Source organism: Gekko japonicus, unplaced genomic scaffold (assembly GCF_001447785.1).
Source record: "Gekko japonicus isolate JY-2015 unplaced genomic scaffold, Gekko_japonicus_V1.1 scaffold543, whole genome shotgun sequence".
Taxonomy (NCBI): Eukaryota; Metazoa; Chordata; class Lepidosauria; order Squamata; family Gekkonidae; genus Gekko; species Gekko japonicus.
The window spans coordinates 47,858-66,136 of NW_015160225.1; the positions used below are offsets into that span (position 1 = coordinate 47,858).

General features: G+C 42.6%; 1 protein-coding gene across 1 annotated transcript in view; it reads left to right on the forward strand.

The window, feature by feature from the left end:
* Positions 1 to 10,508: 10,508 nt before the first annotated feature.
* Positions 10,509 to 18,279, forward strand: part of TBK1 (TANK-binding kinase 1) — a 53,528-nt gene continuing 45,757 nt past the window's right edge. The window contains exons 1-4 of the mRNA XM_015411867.1: positions 10,509 to 10,620; positions 16,292 to 16,410; positions 16,809 to 16,949; positions 17,617 to 17,746. Of these exons, the coding sequence (XP_015267353.1) occupies positions 16,324 to 16,410; positions 16,809 to 16,949; positions 17,617 to 17,746 (358 nt within the window). The 5' untranslated portion in view covers positions 10,509 to 10,620; positions 16,292 to 16,323. The remainder of the gene's footprint in view (positions 10,621 to 16,291; positions 16,411 to 16,808; positions 16,950 to 17,616; positions 17,747 to 18,279) is intronic.

The window sequence follows — 18,279 nt, forward strand, 5'->3', positions numbered from 1 at the left end:
ACAATCAAACTCCATTTTGTAGATAGTCATTTTATTGGAGAGGTCGTAATGCTGAAGTGTATGCTACAAAGCAGAGTTATTAATGGATCTGATCAAAAATAGGATCTGATTCTACATTTTTATACAAAAATAAATTTATTCAGTGAAATCCACAAAGTGTCTTGAATCATTTGATTGTTTCCTTGGTGTTGATCCTAAATCAGTGAGAGGTAGAAGAGTATGTGTGTGGTGTTTCTGTAAAGAAATACGGTATTTGGACAGGATTGTGGTAGTGAGTTCTAGAAATTGATATGTAAGCTACCACAGGTACAGTGCACCTGCTCCATTAATGCTGTTGTACCCGTAGTAGGGCATAGAGGTCAATAGCATCATCATTCCCTAACTTCGCTAGTCTTTAGCTGGTCACAGGAAGTAGGCACTGAAGTTATTTGCAGGCCAGGATCCTAGGGACAGCATTAACTAGTTGGGTATATGAGAAGCATTTATCTGTTGCTTTTCAAGCAACATTCCGTGTGTGATGGCTTGTACTAGCTTAGGGGGAGGTAAATTATTTACTTAATTTACAAATGCACAGGTAGGGGAGCAGAATGCAACAGGTATACACTATCCTACATCAGATCTCTACATAAGGAGGTTCTGCACCCACCAAGTACTTTGGTTCACTCAGCAATGGCTGTTTCTTTCTCTCTGTGTTATGTCCTTCAGTCTTCCATGATGCTTATTTCACAGACACCCATCCATCCCCCCCCCCCAGCTAAACTCATTTCTTTCAAACGTGATGGGAACTTGGCCAAAGCCATCAAGGCACATTGAAGAAACTTGCCCATTGCCATTAAGGGGCACTGACATTTCCTTTGTCAGTGAGGCATGCTGATCCCAGGGTGATTGCAGATGCATGAACTGGACACAGGTAAATAAAGGTATTGCTGTAAAAAATGAAACATCTCTTTCACAAATATGTTTAAATCAAGCCTTATATGATTCTGGCAAGGCAAAAGCACATACACATGTTCCTGCACAGCATCAGTCAACTATGATGCACAAATCTATGCCCCGTGTGCTCCCAGGGTCGAATGAGGAACACACAGTCAGAGTCCAGTGAGTTGGATAAACTCTGTTTATTGCAATAATCAGGAAAATACAGGACTGGATACCTTGGCACGCAGTAACACCAAGCTATATTCTATCCCAACCAGGAAGGGCAATAGATTTTATACCCCAAATGACATCGTGACAGTTTACACAAAAGAAAATCCCTAATTGGTGTCCAATAGGTGTCATCATCAGAGCATCATTTGAGCTGGCACCTTTCTATTGGCATGCCCCTTCGTTGATCATAAGTGTCAATAACTATGTCTGCTTATCTGGTCCCGGAACAGTGGAAAACATCAATGAACAGGGGGGCCTTCTTTTGGCATCATTCCTGACTTATTTGCTTCAGCCTAAAAATGGGGCGTTTCCTGATAAGATGCATAAAACTTAGCTCTTGGCAGACTTCCTGGGACCAGATGCTCTGCTCTACAAAGAAAGATATTGTTTTGGGAACATTCAGAGTCTTTCCATCTCATAATTGTACTTTTGGATGTCCTTCAACTGGAGAGCTTGTAATTTCAAAATGTACATTCCATTCCATTATTTTCTGAATCTTTCTAAAAAAGAGCCTTTAGCAATTAAAATAATACTCTAATTAATTCTACTCTATATCTTCGGTCCGAGCTAAATGCTGAGATCTGAATTTACTTTAATCAAACTAATAAGGCACAGTGACAGCTGGCATTCTACATGTCAAGAGAAATATCAGAAATCACATTAATCAATCTCATCCATGGATCCTTTGTCCTACAACCCCCCCCCCCTTGGTGAAATGACCACCCTAAGGCTCATTACCACCACTGAAGGCTGTATCTACTGGGACTGCATACTCAGAATCCTCCACCCAATATTTGGCAACCATCATCATTTGTTTGATTCTCGTACTGTTGGTCTTAGGGACCACTGAAGCACAACAAAGGCAAATTCCAAAAACTAATAAAATTCCCATCAGAACAAACAGAACAGTATAAACAACTATAAGTATGTATAGCTGCTTTTTACGGGTAAGGACATTGCATGTGCATAGTATCTTGTTTAAAAGTCTCCCTGGTGAGTGCTTTTGCTTTACCAGTGTTGCATTTAACAACATAATTCATACCATGGTATTCTGTATGACTGTGCATGGGTATGAAAGTTGGACGGTGAAGAAAGCAGACAGGAAGAAAGTTGATCATTTGAAATGTGGTGTTGGAGGAGAGTTTTATGGAAACCATGGACCACCAAAAAGACAAGTAAGTGGGTTCTAGATGAAATGAAGCCTGAACTCTCCCTAGAAGCTAAAATGACTAAACTGAAGCTATTGTACTTTGGTCACATTATGAGAAGACGAGTCACTAGAAAAAACAATACTAGGAAAACTTGAAGGCAGCAAGAAAAGAGGAAGACCCAACATGAGATGGACTGACTTGGTAAAGAAGCCACAGCCTCCAGTTTGCAAGACTTGAGCAAGCCTGTTAAACAATAGGATGTTTTGGTAGTCATTAATTCATAGGGTCACCATAAGGCAGAAGCAACTTGACAGTACTTAACACACACACAGTATGGAGTAGCTATCCTTCATTGAGGGAAATACTTTTAAGGGCAGATGTTCAAAAGTAACACAAAACCCCATAAACCTTCCGACTGCAGCAAGAGATAGGCTGGGGTGGGAATGAATGGATTTCCTGTTCTGATTATGGTTGAAGCAGGGAGATTTACTAGCGGAGATTGACAATATGATGACAATATGGGACCTTCTACAGTTCCGCAGGGCCCGCGGAGCTCTTCCACCAGGCTTTTGGGAGCCGCCACCCCCCCCCCAATGAGGAACATAGGATGGCTGAATGGGAGAGGGCCCTGGATTCCGGAAACTGCCATCAACAGCCTAAAGAACAACAAGTACTGCAGGAACAACCAAAACAAATACTGTGAGTTGACGGCGAACTGAGAACTGTGAATGATGGCTGCTACTGTTTATGGATAACAATGATCACTAGGACTTTATCATGGCTTTAGAATTGTTTTAATCGTAACAGGCTTTTAATGTAATTATCTGTTTTTGTAAGCAGCCCTGAGCTGGCTTTGGCTGGGAGGGTGGCGTAAATGTTCAAATAAATAAATGCTTGACGAGGGATGTAGATTATTCCAGATTAAGAGGGTAATGATATGGACAAATTTAGGTGGCATTAATCTGACAGTGTCATGTCACATGTTTGATCTGGCAGCTTTCAGGACCAATTCATACATTACAAAAGTCCATATGATAGATAGACACAGTCACAAGGATTTTTGGATCAGAAGTATACCAGGAGTTTTGTGCTGGAATCTCAATTCCCAGGTGTGTGGGGATTGGGACTGGAGTCCACAGACAAAAGGGGCTCTACCAGCCAGTGAGCCAGAGAGGTGTAGAGGTTAAGAGCAGTGGACTTCTGTCCAAGCTAAACCTATTGAAGCAGAGACAGTCAGTTAGGCACACAGAAAAGACTCTCGGGGACTTGTTAGATATGTCCCACTCTGGATCTGGCAGCCCCACCGCTGTCAGGGAGCATGAGGGTCAAGGGGAAACAGGGCACCGTGCAGAGGATAAGGGGAATGTGCCCTCAGAAGGGACCTCTTCCCCAGCTGGTGAGCTGGTATCCTTTTGCACCAAGGAACCATCCCTGGGCAGGGTGGGAGGAGGCCTCTTGGTAGTTGGTGATTCAATCCTTAGGCAGGTAGACAGCTGGGTGGCGAACCCGTGTACTGACCGTATGGTGACTTGCCTGCCTGGTGCGAAGGTAGCAGACATTGCGCGTGTTTTAGATAGGCTGGTAGATAGTGCTGGGGAGGAGCCAGTGGTTGTGGTGCATGCAGTTGTGAGGTCCTGGAGGAGAAATTTAGGCTGCTGGGCAGGAAACGTAGGTCCAGGATCTCCAAGGTAGCCTTCTCAGAAGTGCTACTTGTTCCACACGCAGGGCTGGAGAGACAGGCACAGATCAGGAGTTTCAATGCGTGGATGAGACGATGGTGTGTGTGGGGGAAAGGGTTCAAGTTTGTTAGGCACTGGGATGCTTTTTGGAATAAGAGGGATCTGTACAGACGAGACGGTCTCCACTTGTCCTGAAAAGGAACCAGGCTGCTAGCGCTTAAAATCAAAAAGGTGACAGAGCAGTTTTTAAACTGAATATTGGGGGAAAGCCGACAGGAGATGAAAAGTCTCTGGTTCGGGTTGGCTCATCTGAGAGAGGTGAGGGGGTACCGGTTGCTTTTCTACAGGGAGGTGGATTGAAATTGTCCACAGAGGCCATGGCTGGTGACATGGACTGCCGGACAACGACTCGAGATAGCAAGAGGAAGGATGCAGGCTTAACTTGTAAGGGAAATTACAGCTGTTTCTATACAAATGCTAGAAGTGTCCGAGGTAAAATCGGGGAGTTGGAGTGCTTGGTGTCGGAGGGAAAAATAGACATTGTGGGTATTTCTGAAACTTGGTGGGATGAGGAAAATCAGTGGGACACAGTGATTCCCGGTTATATATTATATCGGAAGGATAGGGGGGGAAGGGTTGGAGGTGGGGTAGCTCTGTATGTCAGAGAGGGTATAAAGTCTAGAAAGATTGAGAGGCTAAGTGAATTGGATTCGCTTCTGGAAGTTCTATGGGTTGAAATAGGGGGGCCAAAAGGAAACTTAACACTGGGAGTTTGTTATCGCCCACCAGATCAAAAGATAGAGGAGGATTATAAAATGATGAATGCCTTAAAGATAGCAACTAGACAAAAACACTGTGTAATAATAGGTGATTTTAACTACCCACACATTGATTGGGTCAATATGTGTTCTAGTCGGGAAAAAGAGATTGAGTTTCTAGACACTCTAAATGACTGTGCTATGGAGCAGATGGTCACGGAACCTACCAGGGGAGAGGCGATCCTTGATTTGGTCCTAAGTAACACTCAAGACCTGGTGAGAGATGTAAAAGTGATTGCACCGCTTGGAAACAGTGATCATAATGTTGTTGAGTTCATCATTTGTACAAATAGAGAATTGGCCAAAAAGACTCACACAACCATTTTTAACTTTAAAAGGGGTAATTTCTCTGATATGAGGGGACACGTGGGGAGGAAACTGAAAGGAAAAGTAGAAAGGGTCAAAACAATTGGGGAAGCTTGGGATCTATTTAAAACTACGATCCTAGAAGCTCAAAAAATATATATTCCGCAGGTTAGGAAAGGCACAAACAGGTATAGGAAAAAGCCTGCATGGTTAACAAACAGAGTAATGGAGGCTGTAAAAAGTAAAAAGAATTCCTTTAAGCAGTGGAAAGCTAGTCACAGTGAGGCTGATAAAACGGAACACAGGCTATGGCAAATAAAATGCAAGTCTGAGGTCAGGCAGGCAAAAAGGGAATATGAGGAGCATATAGCAAAAAACGTAAAAACCAACAATAAAACTTTCTTCAAATACATTAGAAGCAGGAAACCAGCCAGGGAGGCAGTGGGGCCCTTGGACGACCAAGGGGTAAAAGGAGTATTGAAGGATGATAGGGAAATGGCTGAGAAGCTAAATGCATTTTTTGCCTCCGTCTTCACTGTGGAAGATGAGAAGTGCTTGCCCACTCCAGAACCACTGATTTCAGGAGGGGTGTTGGAAGACCTGAGTCAGATTGAGGTGATGAGAGAGGAGGTCCTAAAACTGATAGACAACTTAAAAACTGATAAATCACCAGGCCCAGATGGCATACATCCGAGAGTTCTGAAAGAACTCAAATGTGAACTTGTAGATCTCCTGACAAAGATATGTAATCTTTCCTTAAAATCTGCCTCCATTCCTGAGGATTGGAAGGTAGCTAATGTCACTCCCATCTTTAAAAAGGGTTCCAGAGGAGATCCGGGAAATTACAGGCCTGTCAGTCTGACGTCGATACCGGGTAAATTGGTGGAAACCGTTATTAAGGAAAGAATTAGTAGGCACATGGATGAACAAAACCTATTGAGGCAGACTCAGCACGGTTTCTGTAAGGGAAGATCTTGTCTCACTAACCTGTTAGTGTTCTTTGAGGGGGTGAACAAACATGTGGACAAGGGGGATCCAATAGATATTGTTTACCTTGACTTCCAGAAAGCTTTTGATAAAGTTCCTCATCAAAGGCTCCTAAGTAAGCTCAAAAATCATGGGATAAAAGGACAAGTCCTTTTATGGATCAAAAACTGGCTAATTAATAGAAAACAGAGAATGAGTATAAATGGGCAATTTTCTCAGTGGAGGGTGGTAAGCAGTGGGGTACCGCAGGGATCAGTACTTGGTCCAATGCTTTTTAACTTGTTCATTAATGATTTGGAGTTGGGAGTAAGCAGTGAAGTGGATGATACAAAGTTGTTCAGGGTGGTGAAAACCAGGGAGGATTGTGAGGCACTCCAAAGGGATCTGTCAAGGATGGGCAAGTGGGTGTCAACATGGCAAATGGGGTTCAATGTGGCCAAGCACAAGGTGATGCACATTGGAGCCAAAAATCCTAAATATAAATTGATGGGTTCTGAACTGGCAGAGACTGAACAAGAAAGAGATCTTGGAGTCGTAGTAGATAACTCACTGAAAATGTTGAGACAGTGTGTGACTGCAATAAAAAAGGCCAATGCCATGCTAGGGATTATTAGGAAAGGTATTGAAAAGAGATCAGCCAATATCATAATGCCCCTATATAAATCAATGGTGCGACCTCATTTGGAATACTATGTGCAGTTCTGGACACCACACCTTAAAAAGGATATTATAGGTTTGGAAAAAGTGCAGAAAGGGGCAACTCGAATGATAAAAGGGTTGGAACACTTTCCCTATGAGGAAAGGTTAAAGCACTTAGGGCTCTTTAGCGTGGAGAAACGATGACTGAGGGGTGACATGATTGAGGTTTATAAGATTATGCATGGGATAAAGCAGGTAGAGAAAGAAGTACTTTTCTCCCTTTCTCACAATACAAGAAGTCGTGGGCACTCAATGAAATTGCTGAGCGGTCAGATTAGAACGGATAGAAGGAAGTACTTCTTCCCCCAAAAAGTGATTAACACATGGAATTCACTGCCACAGGAAGTGGTGGTGGCTACAAGCATGGATGGCTTCAAAAGCGAATTAGATAAGCATATAGAGCAGAGGTCCATCAGTGTCTATTAGCCACAAAGTATAAATAGGGACTCCGGGGCAAGTGATGCTCTGTCTTCTTGGTGCTTGGGGGAGGGTGTCAACAGTGGGAGGACTTCTAATGTCCTGGCCCCACTGGTGGACCTCCTGATGGCACCTGGTATTTCTGGCCGCTGTGTGATACAGAGTGTTGGACTGGATGGGTCTTTGGCCTGATACAACATTGGCGTCTCTTATGTTCTTATGATAAAGGTAGGTTGGCTGTTGGGTGGGAAGGAAATTGTGTTGCCAACTCCAGGTTGGGAAATTCCTGGACATTTGTGGGGTGGAGCCTGGGGAGGGTGTGATTTGAGGAGGGGAGGAACTACAGATCAGTATAATGCCATAGATCTCACCCTCCAAACCATACATGGAGGAGAGAGGGAAAGAAGGGGGGGCAGAAGGGAGAAAGAGTTTGAGAGAGGTAGAGGGAGACAGGAGGAAGCAAAGGTGTGAGGAATAGGATAACCATCCCGCAAGTTTCTTGCGGGTCTCCACTTGTGTGTGTGTGTGTATATATAGCCATCAAGTTGTAGCTGACTTATGGTGACCCCATAGGGTTTTCAAGGCAAGAGACATCCAGAGGTGGTTTGCCATTGCCTGCCTCTACTTAGCGACCTGGACATCCTTGGTGGTCTGCTATCGAAATAGTAACCAGACCTGACCCTTGCTCGGCTTCCCAGATTTGACAATCAGGCTATCCAAGTTATTTGCAATGAAAATGTGGAACAGATTTTGTGAAACCTGCCCTGGGCCTGGAATGACAGCCTCCAGAGTAGAAGGACTTTGGCACTGGAATTAGTCTTCTGAAACTGGAATGAGTTTCCCAAAATGGAATGACAGTCCTTGGGAATAGTACAGGTATTCTGGGGGTGAAATGACAGACCCCAGAGTAAAATGACAGTCCCTGGACCCACATAAAATGCTCTGGGACTAGAATGACAGCTCCTGGGATTGTCCTGAGAAAGTTAGACAGTGGTATCAATGCAACAAACATGAAATTGAGCAAACTCCGGAGGACAGCAGAAGACAGGAGGGCCTGGCGTGATGTGGTCCATAAGGTTGCGAAGAGTCGGACACAACAAAATTGACCACTAGCACCCATCCCAGTGTCTCTGAAAATCCCATCCCACAGTCTAGGTGATGGGTACTTTCTTTATATGAAGATTTTAATATCTAAATCTCTTTATATCAAGCCATTTGCCCATCTTGACAAGTACTGTGACTGCCTGTGGCTCTTCAGTATCTTAGGCACAGGCAAACAGTTTCCTGCTTCTGGCCTTTCATTTGATACCAACTTGAGGTGCAGCTGACTTGGGAATAATTGCACAACTACCAGAAGTTAAAATGAAATGTATTTTATGACACTTCAAGATTTGTAATTGCATTCAGAGAGCAGTGATCCCAGTCCCAGGGACCTTCAACCCACTCAGCTGCTATCACTCCAGTCCCAGTACACGTAAACTACTCCCAGGGCCTAACATTTTCTTCTAGGGGCTATCATTCTAATCTCGAAGCATGATTCCTGGTCCAGGACCAGTTTCTCAAAATCCATTCTGCATTTTCATTGCAACTTCTCTGTGCTGTAATATATTTCAACTAGCCTGATACCCGTGCTTTGCTACGGTATTTAAGTTCTGTAAATCCAGTTATAATACTGATGATGTGAAATTTGAAATGTGACATTTGTTGTAGGAATTCTAATGGAGAAGAATGTAGTGTAGGCTTGCCAAGTCCCCCCGGGGGGCCAGGGGGCGGGGAAAGCCCCGCCCCAGAGGCCCGTTCCCTGCCGCCGGCGGATCAGGCCCTGGGGGGGAACTCCACCCCGATGTGGATGTGGCTCGCGCTCCAGCCACCAGCTGAGAGTCCCCCGCTGTGGCTGAATTCACACTTGGCAACCCTAATGTAGTGTAAGAAATGAAGTGAGACATACTTACTTTCTCCCCCCCCCTCTACTGAAGGACCCCTCTCTCTAGACCACATTGGTGGTTCTGCCCTCAGGTGCTAGGATCACCAGGCTACTTGATGAGCTCACTCTGGAGCAGGCCACATAGAACTGTCCATTTAAGGAGCAGTCGTCTGTTAAGTCAACTCCTGCTACCTTCCACGAAAGTGATGGCCTCCCTACTTGTATTACTGGCAGGGGTCATTTCCTAGAAAAAGAGCTAGGGGAACTCATTAGCATAACTCATTAGCATATGCCACACCCCCTGACATCAGGGGCCAGCAGGAGTGCGAGGAAGCCAGCAAGGCCAGCAGGAGTGCGAGGAAGCCCTGCCAAGGCCCTCCCTGGCCCCAGGCAGGCAGGGGTGGGGAGAGGCGGGGAGGAAGCAACTTACCCTCCCTCTTCTCCTGCCTCCTTCTGGCTGAATGAGGGCTGGAAGCGGGGAGGCCGGAAGCAGGGGGCGGGGCTTCATCATGTGCCCCGCCCCCTGCACCTCTCCAGGGGGAACTGCTCCACCCCCCCCCGAAATGACCTCTGATTACTGGATTGTTTTGCTCATATGGAGAAGGTGTTGTTCTGAGCACCTCAGGGTGATCTTGCTGGTACTTGGCCTGTGCAGCACAGTGCATTGCAGGAGTACTATGTGCAAATGTCTTAGCCACATTCCTAAGTTGCCTCCTCCTTGTAGCATTGGTGTATCTGGCTGTATCTGGCTCGGGGGAATTGGTGTGAGGGAGTGGTGATATGGTGGACATTTCTTCAGGTTGATGAGGGAGGCACCCCCCCCCACACACACACTGTACATTCTTTTGTCTTTACTAAAGTAATCAGCATTTTATACCATTCAGTTTGGAGCTTGTTGGGTGACCTTTTGCCAGTACAAACTCTCTGCCTAGCCTACCACAGAGAGGGGTGTTGTGATGACCAAATGGATAAGGCTACATTCTAGTATGTCTGAGCTCCTTTGGAGGAAGAGCGAAATAAACAGTAGGGCAGATAATCCACTTTGGGCCTAACTGCCACGGGAACTTTCTGTGGCGTAGAAAACATCTGCAGATCATGGGAACTCGTCGGCTGATTTACACGGAGTATTGCTCCGGTCAGCAATCTACTGTTCAAACCGCAGTTTTGTTTTGATCGGCATTTGCTTTTCACTCCTCCGGGGGGGGGGGGGCGTCTATGTGACCGTTCTCTGCGATCCCCTCCGCGGTGGGCGGTTTATGGGAAAGGGGTGTGCCGGCGAAAACCAAACCGGGCGACCCGCCTCGGTCTTGCGTGGAGCTGGCCCGCCTCCTACGCGTCAGGAAGCCGGAAGCAGGCAGGGGAGCTGAGCCGTGCGAAGGAAAGTGGTTGGCAAGCCGCGGCGGGAGCTGGAGCGGGGCTTCGGCCAGGGCTGCGGAAGGGCCTTTCCCGCCTTCGGGGTCGAGGGGGGCGACGGAGGGGCCTCGGAGCGGGTAAGGCGGAGCGAGAGGCCCGCAGGAAACGTGTCGGCCGGTTTCATTTTCCTAAAAAGCAAGTGCACGACGACTCTCTGTGGGAGGGAAATGCGTCTCTCTGTTGGAGGCTTGCTTGGTCAGCCTTGCAGGCCTGAGGTGGGGGAATTCCCGGCGCTCTCCTGCTCTGAAGCGTTGGTAACAGCTGCTGGGGCGGAGATGGGTGGTGGGTGGAGGGAAGGGAAGAAAAAAAGAAGTGCGCGCAGCGCGGAGCGGAGGTGACCAAAAGGCACGAGAGAGGAGACGGTCCCGTGTTTTAGAGGGAAGGAGTCACTGGCAGGTGCAGCTTTTCTCAAGCCAACCTGCAGCGGCCAAAACTTCCCGTTTCTGCACTGTACATCCCGGCAGGCTTTTCAGTCGTCCTTCGCCTCTTTTCCCTCCCCCGGGACTGTTCAGGACTGGGACTTCTGAAGAAACTGATGACTCTGCCGCATTCTTGTTCATTGTCAAAAGACTCGCTATCCTGTTTTCTCCGCTACTTTCCTGTGTCCGCTTACTTTGTGTCTCAGGGGCCTCCACGCTTCTTTAAAGGAGGCGTTCAGACATGCGTGCAAGAGGCAGCCTGCAGGAATCGTTACAGAGGTGTCGTTATCCGGTTTTCCGGTGCAAATCTTTTGCAGTGGAGGTAGTGTATCGGCTCAGTTGCAATGTACTGAGAGATGTGTGTATGACTCGCGTCGTTCTGCCTGTTCCTATTAAGGACTGAGCAGTGTGGCTCAGACTTTCCCCTGGGTGTTAAAGTCTCTATTGTGTTGATGTTGGGTTTATGAGACTTGGGATCAAATTCTCAAATCGGTCATTGGTTGCAAAAAAAGTGCTTAGTTTTTTGGGAATTTAGTTGAACTCGGAGGGCAGGTAGCCCTTCTACATAGTAACTTGTGGTAATTTCCACCACAGCCTTTGCAGTAGCAGAGGAAAATCTTTTGGGAAGAAGGAGGTTAACCCTATCTAACTGTATGCTTCTAAACAGTTTGAATTACCTACCCATAGGAGAACCCTTTATTTAAAACATTGAAATCCTGCCTTTCTATGGATCCATGTTTCAGGAGGATTAAGTTTCTGTTAAAACAATACAACCCATTGAAAACAATAAAACAAACTATCAAGCTATACAAAAGCAACAACAGATAATATCAACATTTCTAAAAGATGTAAAATGGCATCGATAAAACAGTCTAAGAAATGGCTGCTGAAATACACACAAAGCTTTATGGAGATGTAAGTTTTATAAAGCTTTTTTTTTTTTAAACAAAGCAGTTAGCAGAACTATAATTGGAATTAATTATATAATAAAGTCAGCCAAGGGAACAAGCAGTGGGCATGCAAGTTGGTCTCTGCAACTGGATTAGATACTGAAAATGCTTTGGACAGCACTTATTATACTAACAGTTTGGATATTGTATGACTTTTTTAAAAAAAGGACATCTTGTGCAGTCCATTGAATACAGAGCTGGAAATCTCCCTTGGGCTTCAAACTTGATAAGGTTGGGCAGGCTTCAGGTGTTTCTACAGAAATATGGGAAAGGCCTGAAATAATGTATATTTTGGATTCCCTGAAAAGGCTGCAAGAAATTGTTGGTGTACAAGTCTGATTTTTTAAAAGGCTTTCTATAAACAAGTTAAAACCCCCCCCCCAAGTCTTGTTGCTAGACCTCAGGTATCTGACATGTATCATTAGCGTCTTACAATGCCTAGGGAAGTAAGTGTGACTGAGACTTTCCAGATTCAGGTCTTCCCTGTGAAAAACTATGCAAGTCTGGATTTCAACTTCATTTATATAACAAGCATTGTAGAAGCGTTGTTTACTTGACATTTAACATTTTTCTTTTAAAAAATTAAATTGTTGTAACCCGCCCTGAGCCCGTTTACGGGATGGGCGGGATATAAATGCGAAAAAATAAATAAATAAAAATATCTTATCTGCAGAAACAGGACCAGCCTCCTCCTGTACATTTCTGTCGTTCTGGATTATGCCTAGTCTTCTAGACTCGTTTCTTCTTCCAGTTTAAGACTACCTAGCAGGAGAGGTGACATCTCTTTAGGACACCACCCTGTACATGGATGGCAGAGGCAGCTTGGGGAGTTGGCTTGGCTGGGGGCGCCCATTGCTTCTGCCTGCTGTTGAGGCAGATTGCAGGAGTGACCTGGGTTTTTTTTAATTATTAAATAAATAAAACTAGGAAACATACAGGGAAAAAAAGAAAAATTGAAAGCTAACATAACATAAAAGACTTTTGATTTTCTTTACAACAAATATACTTTTGATTACAAAGTTTTCCTTGCTTGTATATAAAACAAGAACTCTCTCTTTTTGTTTCCCCTTAAGCAAATGTCTTATTCAGAGAAACCACAAATCATCAAGCCGTCCTTAACTTTTTCATGCAAAAGGCCAATCTCTATTTTACTTACAGAGTACTTATACTTTTCCCTAACCAATACTATAAATTTAGCCATAACTAGAAGGTCCAACATCTTTTCTAGTCATTCTTCTACTATAGGTATTGTTGGAAATTTCTATGCATGTAACATTTTAACTGCCATAGTCGAATATAGGAACAAAAGTCCATAACTTCTTTCCAACTGACTATCCATAAAGCCTAACAAAAAAGAGTGGTTTCAGCTATTCTGCGAATTCCATATCTTCCTCTTCCCTTTGCAGAAAATTGGCCAAAAGTAATATAATCTTCTCTCTGAGGTCTTCATCAGTTTCTTCTTGGATAGCTCTCAGTTTCAGACAGAACTCTTTTTCTCTCAAATCCACAATAACTAATAAACCCACATGCCTTTTGAATTCTTTGTCTATCTCTTCTATTTTATTTTCTACAGCAACCACTTTATCATTGATTTGCTTAACTTCAAATTCTTTCTCATCATCTTTCATTTAATGTTTTAACTTCACAAGACTCTTGATTCATTCTTTTCTCAAAAGCCTCTGTCTTGTTTCCAAGATTATCTATTTTACTCTCTGTTCTGCATCCCATTTGTTCAAATAGTTTCTGCATCATATCTGATGTGACAAGTTGGTCTGATAAACCTTTCTTGTTCGGATTCATTCTGGTAGTAATTATAGAATAGGACCCAAAATAATATTATATTAACTTTAATTATTAGGTGTTTTATGATTGATTTTAATAGTATTTATATATGTATTTTTATGTAAGCTGCCCTGAGCCGGGGCGGGGTAAAAATTGAATGAAATAAATAAATTAATAATCAATTAAAAAAGAAATAGAGTGTGTTTTTGAGTCAAACGGTTTCACTTTCAGCTGTCAGTTTGTGTCCTTTCACCATGGCAACAAAAATGTTAAAAAGCCAAAACAAGTACTCCAGAATATTTTCAATTTAGTTAGTTTCAGTTTTGACCAACATTCTCAACATGGCAACCAAGGTCAGATAGTCCCAGAGTATCTCAGTCTTATCTTCTATTATGTATAGTTATTGAGTAGCAAGTAAACTGCTACAGTAAATATGAGAACAGTCTCATGGCACGTATGTCTTCACAGCCAAAAAGCTTTCATGCATGCGCACTTTCATAGCGAATAAAATTAAAGATTAAAAGTTAGGGATGGGAAAAAGAATTGATCCCTCATCCAATTAATTTTCACAATTTCATTTATTTCCCCCCATATCTTTCTTAATTAAATTTATTGCCAGAGTTATTGTTTCAAAAAGTTCTTTAAAGGTTTTTATAATCCCTTGAGAGAGGTTACTGTAGCAGGGAATGTCTCTTCAAGAAAATCTCTTTGGCTGTAGATAATAGTGTCCATAAATCTTAAAAAGCGGGGGAGGTCAGGCTTTAGTCCTTACCAGGATTCCAAATGCAGCAGCCAGGAGCAAGTTATAAATTCCGGGACCTCAGATCCTCTACTTTGGGAGGTGTCTGTAAAGTTACCGCTCAGCAGAAAACATCCTAAGAGCAAACTAAAGAGGTATGCGTAGCTTATCTCTTGATCTCCCCTTTAGCCAGGGAGGTTTTGCCGACCAGGGAGCCCTCCTAGTTGGTAATTAGCTGTGTGAAGACATCAGCCTGCCATTACATCTCCACCGGAAGCCAAGTCTGGAGTGACCTGAAGTTTTAATTACCTGCAGGCTTTCTAAAATTGCAGTGGGATCTTGGTATAGGTGACTGAAAGCTGAGAGCTCAAAAAAGGGTAAAAGGAAATATTTTGGCCTTTTGGATGGTGGGAAAATACTAAATAGTAGGAAGGAATAAGCACTGCTTTTAGCCACGGCCCCATCCCATTAAAAAATGAGCTGAGTGCCCTGAGCGAGCAAGCATAACCTTGCCACTTGAAATGACAGATTAGCTGTGCACTCTCAAATATAGTTATACCCTTCAAAGTCTTTTGAAATCAGTAGATTTAGAAGGGTGTAAGGCTGTTTAGGATACTGCAAGGTACTTGGTGTCCCAGTGTTGTTCCATGTAGCAAGCTACGTTAGTCAAATGTGGAATCTTGGTGTGTCTTTTGGAAAGAAACGTAAAAAATAACAAACTGCAAATTAGGGAGGATTTTTTAAAAATCAAAATGTGGAGGTTTAAATGTTCATGAGCTGATCAGAAATAATTTGGAACGCAACTGTCAGGCCATTTGTTTTATAGCCTGTGTGGTAGAACATTTTGCACAGAAATGATTAATAAGTACTCTTAAGAACTTCAGCCTTCACCGTTTAGCATATAATAAGTGGTGTGAAATGATTACCTGAGCTGTCATGTGATGTTTATCTACTTTTGATCCTGTGCCATGCACTACATTTCCAGCACAAAGTCTTGGATACAGTAAAGCTTGAATGCAGCAGAATACATGGAACAGCTCTTTGGTGTTTACCCCCTTCCCATTGTAGCCCCATCCATCTCCCATAGAGCTGTTTCTGAAGATTTGGGGGGATCCCCAGAAATGATGTGACACGTAACATAGGGGGCTTCAGTAGGAAGGGGGAACTGGGTACAAATAACTCCTCCCTGTTGCATGAACTTTTTTCCATTTGCTGAAGAAATCAACTGTATTTAACAGCAATTTAGTGATTAAAGGAAGAACAACAGGCAAGGCAGTAAACTAGTTTTGGTGCAAAATGTTACCACTGAAACAGTGTATAAGGACAATAGGAACAAAGGCTTTTTTCATTTCAGAAGTTTATATTGTATAGAGGATTTACAAATAGAGACTCCCAATCCAGAGCTCTACAGGCATTTTAGTGCTTGTGTAGGAACTCCTGAGTCATGTAGGCTTTTTCATTTACTGCAAGATTGAGGCATTACATTGTGTGCATGGAGCTCTCCTCAGCACTGTCGTGAATATTGGAGTCTTAATGCTTTTGACAGTTCTGAGTATGCATCAGAATTGCTGCATATGCAAAGAGCTTTTTTGTTGGGACAAGTGTAGATGGACAGTTTCTTTTAAACAGAGGAGAGAATTTGTACGGAAGTATATGTTGGGGTATCTGACTTCTTGGGCCACCTCTGTGAGCTCTCAGTAAGAAAAGAGAAATGTGTGCGAGAGCATTTGTAGTATATAGCATGCATATAGATATTTTATGCTGTTATGTAAATGTGAACGTTATAATTTAAAAAGAAGAGCAGATTTTCTTCTGTTGTAATTTTTTTAACTGAAGAATATTTTAATTCCTTGTTAAGCTTAAGTAAGAATCACCTAATCAAGAGCAAACATGCAGAGCACTCCAAATTATCTCTGGCTTGTATCAGACATCCTGGGACAAGGAGCTACTGCAAATGTTTTCCGGGGACGACACAAGGTTTGTATATCCTATTAATATCCTTGAAAATGCTTTAACACTGTTAAAGGAGACTCACTGTTTAGTTTCCTTGTATAGCTGACAGTTTGATTGTTCTTTTGGAAAATGACAGATTTTTTTAACATTAATAATGGTCATGGACATTCACACTGAAGTGTTCACAAAATGCAATTTACTCTCTGTTTTTCAGTGGTGTTGTAAATACCATGTGTGTTTATGTACTGTGCCATTTTTCATTATGATCACATCTATGGAATTTTTCCCCTCATTGCTAGTTAATTTTATAATTTTGTATTATAGATATTATAAAGACAGTAACTAGAATTTCATTAATAAAATTCTTTTGTGACATGTTTTCCATTTTTCTTTTTAAAATAATCTCAGTATTTCTTTTACAGAAAACGGGTGACTTGTATGCTGTCAAAGTATTTAATAATTTCAGCTTTCTTCGTCCTGTTGATGTTCAGATGCGTGAGTTTGAAGTATTAAAGAAACTGAATCACAAAAACATTGTAAAATTATTTGCCATTGAGGAAGAGGTAATTAACTGGGACATTGCAAGATGTTTTTTGCATATGTGCAACTGTAACATATTTGTTTTATTTATTTATTTATTATTTCAATTTATATCCTGCCTTGCCGGACAAACGGGCTCATAAACTGCATCATTGTATATGGTGTACTCCCTGCCATTTATGAAAAATGTTACTTGCTTTTTATAGTTCTAACCTCTTTTTTTAGAGTGCCCTTTTTATCTCCCATATAAGAAGTTCTTCTTTGTAGTCAGTTCAAGTAATAATACATTAATCACATAACATAATAGTTCCTTGAAATTTCCCAGGAGAACTTCAAGTAGTATGTGTAGTATACTCAAGGGGAAAACCCCTGACAACTTTGTCAGCAAAGATTAAAGTTGGGGCTCTGTTTGTTTGTTTGTAAAGGAATTTTTGGAAGCAGTTTTTCATCCCCCGTCTGGTAATGTGAAGGATAACAGTTTCAAAAATGATCAGCATTATATTTTCTTAGCTTCAGATAATTTTACTTGAATTTGAAAGCCACAGGAAAGAGGCTTACATGAAGATCCCATAGAATCCTTTACCTGAGTACTAGTGGTCTCCAAAATGTTTAACCATTGAGGCAATCTTCTATTTCTAACACAGGGATTTGATTCATATAATTCACAACACTTTTGTTCTTCTTTTCCAGACAACCTCTAGACATAAAGTTCTCGTTATGGAATTTTGTCCATGCGGCAGTTTGTATACAGTTTTAGAAGAGCCATCTAATGCCTATGGCTTGCCAGAATCAGAATTCTTGATTGTGCTGAAAGATGTTGGTATGTGAAACTTTCCTTGTGTTGTCTGCTTGTTTGGCTTGTCTGACTGTTACGGCACTGTATTGAAAAATTAGCCTCATTTGTAATTTTTTTCAGTGTGCAGTCTCTGCTGCAGAACCATTGTGTTGGTTTGACTTCTGTTAACATTGGATACATATGCTGGTACTAAGGCTTGCAGCAATAGCTTACTATTAATATTTTTTTTAAAGTTGGGAAAACAAGCAAGAAATCTCTTCCCTGTGTTTATGTAGTGAATGATTAAACAATGTTTTTGCAGTAGGTACTTGCCAGGATTATTATTTTTTAAAGGGGGTGCCAGAATTCCCAAGAGGAAATTTTCAATCCATATACTGAAAACTCATGAACTTGTAAACATTTTAAAAAGAATTTTGTCCAAGAGGTTCTGGAACTCTGTTCTGGTGCGTTCCTCCAGAAAAAAAAGCCCTAGTGCTTGCTGCAAGGAAGGAGAGAGAATTTCCTACTCTTTGTGCACACATCCCAATTCCCCCTATGTTCTAAGCAGTCTGATGGGC